General features: G+C 33.3%; 1 protein-coding gene across 3 annotated transcripts; it reads left to right on the top strand.

The window, feature by feature from the left end:
• The first annotated feature begins 3,568 nt into the window (after nucleotides 1-3,568).
• LOC100784465 (pyrophosphate-energized membrane proton pump 2) lies at nucleotides 3,569-11,181 on the top strand. 3 transcript variants are annotated; one of them, XM_041018350.1, is made up of 15 exons: nucleotides 3,569-3,830; nucleotides 4,066-4,365; nucleotides 4,508-4,711; nucleotides 4,797-4,948; nucleotides 5,051-5,198; nucleotides 5,286-5,418; nucleotides 5,949-6,121; nucleotides 6,810-6,930; nucleotides 7,033-7,220; nucleotides 7,334-7,771; nucleotides 7,856-8,020; nucleotides 8,754-8,909; nucleotides 8,994-9,105; nucleotides 9,686-9,905; nucleotides 10,856-11,181. In XM_041018350.1, the coding sequence occupies exons 2-15, from the start codon at nucleotides 4,270-4,272 to the stop codon at nucleotides 10,953-10,955; spliced, it is 2,406 nt and encodes an 801-aa protein (XP_040874284.1). In that variant the 5' UTR covers nucleotides 3,569-3,830; nucleotides 4,066-4,269; the 3' UTR covers nucleotides 10,956-11,181. The 3 variants fall into 3 exon arrangements, with proteins under 3 accessions (XP_040874284.1, XP_006585681.1, XP_006585682.1); XM_006585618.3 differs by having other exon boundaries at nucleotides 3,590-3,830; nucleotides 4,062-4,365; XM_006585619.3 differs by having other exon boundaries at nucleotides 3,642-3,830; nucleotides 4,059-4,365.
• The last annotated feature ends 948 nt before the right edge of the window (nucleotides 11,182-12,129 follow it).

Raw genomic sequence — 12,129 nt, 5'->3', positions numbered from 1 at the left:
GCGGTTTAGGATGGCTTGGTAGCTATAGTGAATGGGTATGGTTGAAGGTAGGGGTTTTGGCAGGTAGAGGCAGCCATGGACAGCAGGTCGAACCAAGTTGTTAGGAATAGAGGACTAGCTAACGACACTAACCTATATTTGATCATTCTTCTCTGATTCTTATTTCCTTCCTAGGGTATATTTATAGTGATCATACAACGGATAAGGCTTGGCATTCATGACCCATAACAGAAAAAGATAACAATGATAACAGAATTGCAAATAGCATAATAGTGGAAACATGCTAGTTTGTTATAATTGTGATAGTGCTATCGAGCAAGGGTTATGTTGGTGTCTTCTGCACCCTCTTGGGCCTATTCTCCCTTTGGACTGTATTACTGTCAAAAGATGGAGAGAGTATATAGTTTTATGAACTCTACTAATTAATCCTATGATGATGATTCGGGCTAGGTAGGAGATCCACCACCTGCATGGTGTGTCGTATGATCAGATATAGGACTGGATGTGGGGGCCTGAATTATGGGGTATGATTTAGGGGATTCAAGTGGCTCACAGTAAAGGTTTTCATAATATTGTGCTTTAATTAAGTTGATTCTTCTTATGTTGTCAAGGATATTCGTGGAGGGTGAACAGGTAGTGCATCGGGTTGGAAGCTTATCCAAACCATCCATCACATGTTGGAGCCAAATGGTAATATTAAATTGGAGCACATTTATATATAGGGAGGCCAACTACTTCGCAGGGTAGACCTGTTAGCTAACATGGCTTGTAGGATCTGGACGTTGATATTTTGATGTTTGAGCAACAACTACTTAGTCGAGTCAGTTGCTCATTAGAGATGCCAAGGCCATGGGGTTCTTTACCCCTAGGCTTATTGTGTACTTTCTTTGGGCCTTAACTTGGCCCTGATTTATCATTTAAAAAAAAAATAGATCTTACTAAAGCACTGATTAAATAATTAAAAAAATATTTATTATAAAAAATAAAAAACAAATAAGTACCTTAATTTTATGTATCCTAATAAAAATATTTTTACTTTTAGTTTCTTAATTGGTGTTCTTAGGGCATGGTTAACATTTGAAAAATATTATATACCATTTTAAAGTATTATCATGGTAAATTTAAATAATATATTACAATTTTATTAAAATGTCAAGTTCAATTAAAAAATTGCACAAATTACAAAAATAAGATTTTGTATATCTTTAAATTTTGAAAAATAAAAGATTCAATGATTTTTTAGTCCAATTTTTTTTGTATTAAATGCTAATGTACACCAACTAGGGTGGATATTAGCATTTCCCATATATATGAATTATAATTATAATTATTAGGTTATAAGTTATAGAAACAAAATTAGCTTATTCATGTAAAAGCTTATAACAATTGTAAAAACAAATATCGTAAGAAGAGAGGTTGAATTGTGATTTTAGAAAAATTTTAAATTTTTTTAAGCAAAAACACAAAACTCGTCTAATAACACTTCGTGGAAAGCAAATAAAGGATTTTTCTAAAAACTTGTTAGAAGATGTAAACATGTTTTTAGAAAACACAAAATCTAAAAACAAATTCACACCCTTTGGTCATTATAAAACTTTAAAGAAAAGCAAGAAAGATCAAACACAAGAAATTTTACACTGATTTGTCTCTACCATTGAGACTACGTCTAGTTCTTGGTAAAAATATCAAGTTCCACTAACTTTACACAAGTTACAAGTATTGTTCGTTGCCATTTTTGGCTCTTGAACAATCAAGCTCTACACCAAATTTGACAAAAACTCAGTATTATTTGTCCTACTAAGTCAGTGTTGGCTCTAAACAGATCAAATGATTTGTTAATAGAAGTTTGCTCACTGATTAAGCTATGATCATCTTACAGAAAAATATACATTTAACTCTTTAGTCTTTTCTCTTGATGCATGTGTTCAAGGAGTATTGAGAGCTTTTAAAACTTTACAATAATAGGCAAGAAGTTTTTTTTACATAAATAAGGAAAGAATGAATGTGTGTTGTGTTGTTTCTTCTTCTTCAAAGCTTTTGGTATATATATCATTCATCTTTAAGTGTTAGTTGTCTCTTAACAATTGGATCCTTCACTTGATCTTCGTTTGATGAAAATGATTGTTGGGAGAATTTAACATTTGCATTAAATGCATGCCCCTTCTTCATGCAAAGAGTTATTTTTGTAGGTTATCATGTTAAATACTTTAATTCACATTTGTTAAAGTAGATTTACACAACAAAACATGTCTTTTGATGATCAACACTTTCAGATCTTGGATTTCATTTATTTTTTATAAAATTCTGTCACATTCTAAGAGAATGTCTATGCAAATAAAATATTAAATATAGAGAAATAAATAATCTTCTTAAATGCTTCTCTTTAAATGCCTTATTTGGATCATGATTTATGTTTTCTATTATCTGATGTGATGTATCATACGCACAATAGCAAGATATGATCAAATGATGCATTAGATGTTGCTTTTACCATTTATATTTATTTGTATCTAATTAAAAAAATTTAACTTTTAACTTAACAAGGATATTATTATTTCATTTTGACAGGTATATATAGTTCACCTTCTCTAATTCCTTCTAATTACTTTGGCTGAAAATAAAAACGTTTCATTGTTATATATTTTATTTTGAAATGGAATATTCTTTTTAAAAAGTTACAAGATATGGGATAATCTGATTTATTTGTTTAAATTTAATTATATATCAAATTTGAACGAATTTAATTTCTAAAAATTAAATAAAAATAGTATCGTCTTTTAATTATTTTTAGGAACTTTTGTTTGTCACAAATAATAAATATCATTGTTAATCATTATCCCGAACATAATGATTAAATATTTTTTTATTAAAAATATAGTAACATTTAATTTTATTCCTATCCTCTGTCTTTTTTTTATATAAAATTCAATAAACTAATATTAAATTTTATTATTGCTTTCTGTCTTTAAAAGATTTGATCAATTTAGTTCAAAATATTAAATTTATTTTAAATATTTTTTTGTTAACACAATATCCCTCTGTGAACTAAACTAACTAGTTTATACTTTTGTAATTATCATTCAAGAATTAATTTTAATAAAAAATAATTAATGTAAAAGATATTTTGAATTAAATCTTATAAAAGTACTGAATTATATTTTTAGTTTGGAGCTTATAATAATAAGGATAGAAAGTAGTAGTGTAATATATTTATATGTCTTAGTTTTTTTATGTTTATTAGTAATAATTACTCTTACTTCTAAAAAAATAATTCTGAGTTAATACTAGTAATTAATAAAACCGTAACCATTGTTAGAAAGATATGTAGAACGTAATAATAGTTATTTTCATTTCATTTCTAATTATAAGATTGAATTATCTAATTTATTAATATTAAAAAAATTAATTTAGTTTATAATTAATCCTAAATTTGTATACTATTCCAATTATACTTTTTATGATATGAGTGACCAATTAGAATGCAGTTAGGATGAGATGTCGTAAGATCATTGGATACCTCTGACAGGTTAACAGTGACATGAGAGAATTGGATGCAAGTTTAAGAGGAAAAAATAAAGAAGTGTAAATTAATTAATTAAAAATTAGAAGTGGAAGAAGGAAGGAAGGAAGGATGGTTGTGTGTTGTGTTGTGATAAGAAGAGGAAAATTAATTAATTACTAGAAAATAGAAAATAGAAAGTAGAAATTAGAAATCAGAAAACGTAGTCTGTTCTGTTTGTAATAAGGAAGAGGTTCCGCTTTCTGGCTGTGACTGTGGACTGAGAAAAACGACGACGAATTGCGATTCTTCGCCGGCACCGCTAACAACCGTAAGCATTAGATCTGCGATTTCATTTCAATTTACGTTCTCATTCAGATCCCAGCCGGATCTATTACATTACATACGATTCCGCTGATTCTCTAATTAAATCGAATGAATATGATTGGGGATCTACATCTTACGCTTCCATTTGTGCTTAATTTATCTATCTATTTTTATTCTTGGCTAGTATCTACGCTAACACTACTCTGTCTGTCTGTAATACTGAATTCCGGAGAAGAAAGAAGGAGTTGCATGCAATGCTGCAAAGAGAATGAATAGGTGAAGTGTCTTGCTTTGTAAAACATTGATTGATTTGGATTGGGTGTTTGTAAAGGCAATTCAAAATTCAGCGACCGGGTTCAGGGGGTGACTTGCCCCAAGGAGGTGAGTACAACCCTTCTTCTTCTTTTCCTGTGGCACGGAGAGTGAATTCCTCCCATTCTATAATGATGGAGGATGACATGGAGACCGGTACTTTGGGGGCTTACCAGGACAAGCTAAGAACCTTCCCCAACATGCGCACTAAACCTTACACCCCACTGGTTCGTTTTTCGTTCCCAAACCCCACCTCATTCATAACTCACTTCTTCATTATATATATATATATATATATATATATATATATATATATATATATATATATATATATATATCTCATGCTTGCCTTCTTCCATATTTCTGCAGATATTTCGTATTCTATTGGGTATCAATGTTCGTGTCCTCTTCATTCTTTTGCTCTTCGGCTTGGGAGCTATCTTTTACGTCGGAGCTTCTACTTCTCCAATCATCGTCTTTGTCATCTCTGTTTGTATTCTCAGCTTCCTTGTGGCCATATATCTTACAAAGTGGGTCCTCGCAAAAGATGAGGGCCCTCCTGAAATGGTTCAGGTAAATCTCTTTCCTGTAATCTCAACTCTTTTATCTCACATGAATCCTTGTTATCTCGTCCTGAGCTTATCATATTGCTTTCTAGATATCAGACGCTATACGAGACGGAGCTGAAGGATTTTTCAGGACCCAGTATGGGAGTATATCTAAGATGGCCATGTTGCTTGCACTTGTCATTCTTTGCATATATTTGTTTCGCAGTACAAATCCTCAACAGGAATCTTCTGGCCTGGGAAGGTGACTTCAAAAATTATATATATATATATATATATATATATGCTGTGAATCTTTTCTTCTACCTTTTACTTGTTCTGATCTGTCATTTACATCTTGTTTCAGGACAACTTCTGCATACATCACTGTAGCTTCTTTCCTTTTAGGTGCCCTTTGTTCGGGTGTTGCTGGATATGTAGGGATGTGGGTGTCAGTTCGTGCCAATGTCAGAGTCTCTAGTGCTGCAAGACGGTCTGCAAGAGAGGCATTGCAGGTTAAACCATCATTAATTCATCATCAGTTTCTGTGAAAACAATGAACAGTTCACTATTTGTGTATTAACTGGAAGGAATTTGTGCAGATAGCTACTCGTGCAGGTGGTTTATCTGCTATCATTGTTGTTGGTATGGCTGTAATTGGTATAGCAGTCCTTTATGCCACATTTTATGTTTGGTTGGAAGTGGACTCGCCAGGTTCAATGAAGGTTACTGATTGTATGTGTTGACTTCTCCCCCTAACTTATTATCATAAATTGATTTTTTTTAATGTTTAAAATTTGAATATTGTTATTATTGAACCTGCATGGGTGGGTGCTCTTTATGTTTCATCATTATCTTTTGAAAATCTTTTCTGTTTGATAAATGTTTATAATTTGGTGAATTTTATTTGTCCATTTGTAAGCTGAAAAAAGAGAGCTAAGGTGGTAAACTTGGGTGAGGATTTGATTGTGGTCATAAGTGGTTCCTTAATGTACAAAAAATAGAAATTTATGTCCCTTTCTTTTTCCTCATAAAAAATTAAAAAAAAAATCCTGTTAGTCTATTTCCCTTTTGTATCATATTGAGCTGAAGAGGGAATAGTTAAATTGTCTGTGATAAGTTTTAGATGATATGTTCACAATTATTAACGTATATTGATTGTCTATTTGACCGTGACATGATTTTAATTTTTGTTCATTCTCTCACCTATTCTCTCTCTCTCTCAAATTGGCGATCGATTTTTGAGCATTCTTGTTTTCCTTCAGTGCCTCTTCTTCTAGTTGGATATGGATTTGGTGCCTCCTTTGTTGCACTATTTGCCCAGTTGGGTGGTGGAATATACACAAAGGCCGCTGATGTTGGAGCAGACCTTGTCGGAAAAGTAGAACAGGGAATACCTGAAGACGACCCTAGGAATCCTGCTGTTATTGCTGATCTGGTAATTGTTTGATTTTTGTTTACTTTTTTGGATGCGTCCACACATTAGAATTGATGATTATTTCATTTTCATCTGGGTTTCAGTAGATTACTACTTAATGTTCTTTGGGCTACTGGATAGTTTGTGGAAATGATTTCAAAATAAGTTTTTATCTTTATAATTACCTTGAAGAGTATTCTGCTCTCTGTTGTTCATGTTTAAATTACATCTATGTTTTTCACGGTGCTATTTAAAGGTGGAAACACAGCAACAAAATCCTACTGATGGTGTTCTCTGAATTTAAGTTCCTAAGACCTGAATATTTTCATTTGTTTTTTATTTGTCCGAGACTTATGACATTTTCTCTAAACTCTTATTATCATTTTTGGTTTTGCCAAAATATTCAATGAAATAGAGAACAAAGTGCAGTGAAGTGTCTATTTCAATTTCTTTTAAGAACTTCAATATTTAGCTTCAAGCTAAGACTGCAAGAGAATAATGAAAAATATTGTTATGAATTACATTATTAACTGATTGATAAAAAATGCAGTTTTTTTTTTTTGGAAAATTGATTGATACATGCAAAATTACACCAGCTTAATGTTTATAATTTCCTTGACTTGTGCTTTTGTTTCTTTGTTTATACTTTTTCTGCTCTTATACAGTTATACTTCCGTTGGTACCTTACTGGTTTTGATTTAATTTTAAGGTTGGTGACAATGTGGGAGATTGTGCTGCTCGAGGTGCTGATCTTTTTGAAAGTATTGCAGCTGAAATAATTAGTGCCATGATACTTGGTGGAACAATGGCACAACGCTGTAAAATTGCAGGCAAGTACTTGAGTTACACCATTTTGTCCCTTTCTTGCTTACTTTTGGTTATCAGACTTGTATTCATGCTCATCTAATATGATGTTTTCTCTTTTGTTTCAGATCCATCTGGCTTCATCTTGTTTCCTCTTGTTGTTCACTCATTCGATCTGATAGTTTCATCAGCTGGAATATTTTCTATCAGGGGTACACGTGAAACTGGAGTTATAGTTCCTGTGGAGGATCCAATGACAATTCTTCAGAAAGGATATTCTTTTACGATTGTTTTAGCTGTTCTGGCATTCGGTTTGGTAATATTTAATCTTCTTTTGTGATATTTTAATTTTGCTTTTCTATACTCTCTGGATTGGTCAACCATTCACCGTTCCAATTGCTGTAATTTTTAAATTGAATTACTTTGCAGTCTACCCGGTGGTTACTTTACACTGAGCAAGCACCTTCAGCATGGTTCAATTTTGCTTTGTGTGGGTTGATTGGTATTATCACTGCTTACATATTTGTCTGGATTGCCAAGTATTATACTGACTACAAGCATGAGCCTGTGCGCATATTAGCTCTTTCCAGTTCTACTGGCCATGGGACTAATATAATTGCAGGAGTCAGTTTGGGTCTGGAATCTACTGCTCTTCCTGTCCTTGTCATCAGTGTGTCAATTATCTCAGCTTTCTGGCTGGGCCACACCTGTGGACTAGTAGATGAAACAGGAAACCCAACTGGTGGCCTGTTTGGCACTGCTGTGGCAACAATGGGAATGCTTAGTACTGCTGCCTATATTCTTACCATGGATATGTTTGGCCCAATAGCTGATAATGCTGGAGGAATTGTAGAGATGAGTCAGCAGGTAGTTCTTGCTAGAATAATTTGGTCCATAGAGTTCTTTCTGTGATTCCTCATGCCATGTGTACTGACTATTAACCTTTTTCAGCCTGAAAGTGTCCGAGAGATAACTGATGTCCTTGATGCCGTAGGAAACACAACCAAAGCTACCACCAAAGGGTTTGCTATTGGTTCTGCTGCTCTTGCATCTTTCCTTTTGTTTAGTGCTTATATGGATGAGGTTTCTTCATTTGCTCATGAACCTTTTAAACAGGTGCGCAGAACTAGCTACAGCCTAATTAGGCTTAAATTTGTTTAGGTCCCTATATAATACATGCTCGTTTGTTGATGTTCTGTTTTGTTGAATAGGAGGGGGGGCCTAGCTTAGAGGTGAAAATTGGATACCCTTCCACAACTCACATGGTTTAAGTATCCTAGGTCCATCATACTAAACATCAGAGAAATAGAGGGTGGCATAAACTGTAGGATTCAAGAGCGTTGGAATGGAGGAGTGTTTTGAGTGTTATTTGTGATAAAAATTAAAAAAGGTATTGCTAAAGTGTAAGGGAAAATTTTACTGCATATATTGGCTGGTAAAAAGTCAACGAGAGAATAAACATAATGTATCATTGATGAAAGCATCGTGTTGGATAATTGGACATATACTGGGCAATACAAGATTATAAATAAATGCATTAGAGAGAAAGTTGGGATAACAGCTATTTTAGAAAAAATGGAGGTCTTGCCTTAGGTGGTTTGAGCATGTGTGGAAAAGACCTCTGGAATCCCTGGTTTAATGGAGTTTTAATGAATTGACTGAATTGGGAAGAAATAGCCTTTATAAAGACTGGTTTAAATAAAAGATTAAAAATGTAAGTACCAAAGCCAAAATGTATGCATTTTTTAGGGACTAAACATATTTAAGTCACCACTCTAACCAGTACTATTATTGTGTCTCATCAGATTTCACTGGTTCTTCTAAGTTGCAACTTATGATTGAATTGCAGGTTGATATTGCAATTCCCGAAGTTTTCGTTGGTGGGTTGCTAGGTTCCATGCTTATATTTGTTTTTAGTGCTTGGGCCTGTTCTGCTGTTGGCAGAACTGCACAAGAAGTTGTTAACGAAGTGAGAAGGCAGTTCATTGAGAGGCCTGGTATAATGGTGAGTTTGGGTTTGTAAAGTAATATTATGTATGACAGTTTCGATTTTGATGACCGCTTTTTTTCCTGTTTATACTTTTGACAGGATTACAAGGAGAAACCAGATTATGGTCGCTGTGTTGCTATTGTAGCATCTGCTTCGTTAAGAGAGATGATAAAACCTGGTGCTTTGGCAATCATTTCACCTATTTTAGTGGGTGGGTTAACTTTTAATTACATGTTTGCACATATATTATCATTAATGAAACCTGGGGAGAACGGCAACAGTTAAGCAAATTTTTTATGTACTGTAACCATGTGACCAACATAATTTCTTGATTGGTTAGATCATATGCCAAGCAAATGAATGTTTCTAATCATTTGAGGAACAAATTTATGTATCTTGTTAACTTCCACTGGCAACAAAACCTTTTAAAATATATCATCTCGTATTCATAAGATACTAGTGGGGTATGTTTAGCACATATTTTGAAATCCTTTATATTTGAATATTTTGTTTTTTCAACTATGAATTCTTCTCCCCCCCCCCCCCCCCCCTTTAATACCTTTAATTGTTCCATTAGTTTTTTGGTAATAAATAATTATTCCGTAAGCCCTACAAATCATCTCTCATTGTCTTTGCAAAAAATTCTTGGGCTCGTGCATGGGAATCAACTGTCTGTTTGTTCAATTTTTTTTGGTGATGATGTGATTGGTGGTTTGTTATTCTTATATCTATATGTTATGAAATATTTTTTATGCCATGCAGACTTTACCATATTCTTATATCACTTGCAGGTATTGTGTTCCGTATTTTGGGCTACTATACAGGGCAACCTTTACTTGGGGCTAAAGTTGTGGCTGCTTTGCTCATGTTTGCAACAGTGACTGGTATTCTTATGGCACTTTTTCTGAACACAGCTGGTGGTGCCTGGGATAATGCAAAGAAGTACATTGAGACTGGAGCTCTTGGAGGCAAGGGAAGTGAGGCTCACAAAGCAGCCATAACTGGAGATACGTAAGTTACTGCTTATGTTACTTTTGTTGCGCAATAATGCCATTAGCATATCAGCAGCCATTATTATAGGGAGGACATGTGGTTCTTTGTGTTCTTTGTGTCCCTTATTATAAAAATAGGTTTTGTTTCCTTATATCTGGAATGTGGTTTTTAGTTGCTTTGAAGTTTCATCACTACTTTTTCACTATTCAGCTATTGAGTATTGACTATGGTTGGTGTTTATTATAATATACTTATATACTCAGCATTTTTCCGTTTTGTCTACCTGCAATGATTAGTGTGTTTATAATGTGTCTGATCTGATGCAATGCCATGACTGCCATTGTGACTCTGACCTGTGCCTCAATATGTCGTCAATCCTCAGAACAGTTTCATAATCTTCATTATGCATCCCCTTTCGTTAACACTGCATCCTATCTTCTCCTTCACCCAATCATTATATTGCACAAGCTCAGGCTTATTGCACATGCTAATGCTCTCCTACTTGCAACCATGCCAAGCCATCTGTTGCTGCTAATCAACTGTCACTGTTCCGTCAAGCTCCTTAATGTCATTGCGTGCTTGCACTATCCTTACTTGGTACTATCTTTACTTTGTGTTTGGCTGGTTGGTACCTCATCCGGCCACTCGAAGTCGTCCTCCTCAACCACCCGAACGTAACTCTATACCTCATTCCCATTGGATAAACAGTGTGGGAAATAGCATGAATGCTTTTTGCTAAAATTGTCAGAGCATGCAATTTGAGCTTTATGATTGGCTGATTGCTTATGTAAACTGGCACACTGTATAGTTTCATTTGTTTTTGGATGTATCCTTTTAATAAGTCTTCACCTAGCCTAATTTGGTAATAGTGTTTTCCTTTTTCTTGAATTTTCTATGCTGGGTTAATGATTTCATCTACGTTGTGTTGGTTTACTTTACTCTTTTTACATTTTTGACTAATTTGGCAGAGTGGGAGACCCATTCAAAGACACAGCTGGGCCTTCAATCCATGTCCTTATAAAGATGCTTGCAACGATTACACTAGTAATGGCTCCAGTCTTCCTGTGAGTGAGGGTTGTGTTGATATCTCTATTGCGGCCGCCTCAGAAAAAGCATACTCGCGCCATTTTGATTTTGCTAATTTTGGAAGTATAGGGATAGGTTGTATGAATCTATGATGTAAATGGACGAGCTTGATTAAGAGTCACAATGAATTTTATTGCCCTTGATCAGAATAAGAGATATTAGTTGACTGGAACATATGGAAAAAATAGAGATTAGAAAAATTCCCCCATATTTTTTGGTCTTTAAATTTCATGTCCTACGAGCTGGTTGGTACCTAAGACCAACCTCCAAATCCTGAGCGACTAAATTAAATTACAATGAGATGTCCCATTAATCCATTTTAGTTAGTATAGATTATAAATTAAAATGTGATTTACATATTTCAAGTTAATTTTTAAGTTAGTTTGGGCCCATTTTTATATTCTTAATAAATAATAAGTATGTAACTTTATAATTTTTATTTTAAAGACAATATTACAGTAAATTTTTGTTGTTTTTATGAAACTTAAATAATTGTTATAAATTGTTTTAAACATATCTTTGTAGTTAAAAATAAATTTCTTCGAAAAAGAGAGCCCTAAATTACTTAAAAAATTAGTAAGAGGCAGGTGTCATCTAATCTAATATTATACCAGAGTTTGTGAAATAAACACAAATAATATTGACTTGTGTTTGTGTTTTTTAATTAAGTGAAAATAATTTTATATCTAAATCATAGTTAAAAAAAAAGTACAAATTCATATAAATTTTATTAAATAAAAGTGATTATTTGAATAAGGGTACTAACCATATCTTTGTGTTATATTTCCTACTGACAAAAAAAAATTATATGAATTTTATTTAATAACCAAAATTATGTTGAAAAGATTATGATGCCAACATTTCTCATAATCATAATTATTATTACTCTCTTTGATATTGGTTCTACTTTTTGTTTTGCATCTTTTACAAAAATATAAACAAATAACAATGATGAACACTTGATACACACACGTACACACATAAATTGATGGTTCATTTTACAATTCATTTTCGCCCATTTTTCTTGTCTATTTGCATTTTCCCCCCTGAAGTTGTTTTTTTCGCCCATTTACATAGTTTTCCCACTCATCTTCATGATTTCTCCCCAATCCATTTGCATAGTTTTTTCTATCTGTTTTTCTACTCATTTGTAGCT

The sequence above is a fragment of the Glycine max genome, chromosome 8, assembly GCF_000004515.6.
Source record: "Glycine max cultivar Williams 82 chromosome 8, Glycine_max_v4.0, whole genome shotgun sequence".
Taxonomy (NCBI): Eukaryota; Viridiplantae; Streptophyta; class Magnoliopsida; order Fabales; family Fabaceae; genus Glycine; species Glycine max.
This window is presented reverse-complemented; position numbering and strand designations above follow the sequence as displayed.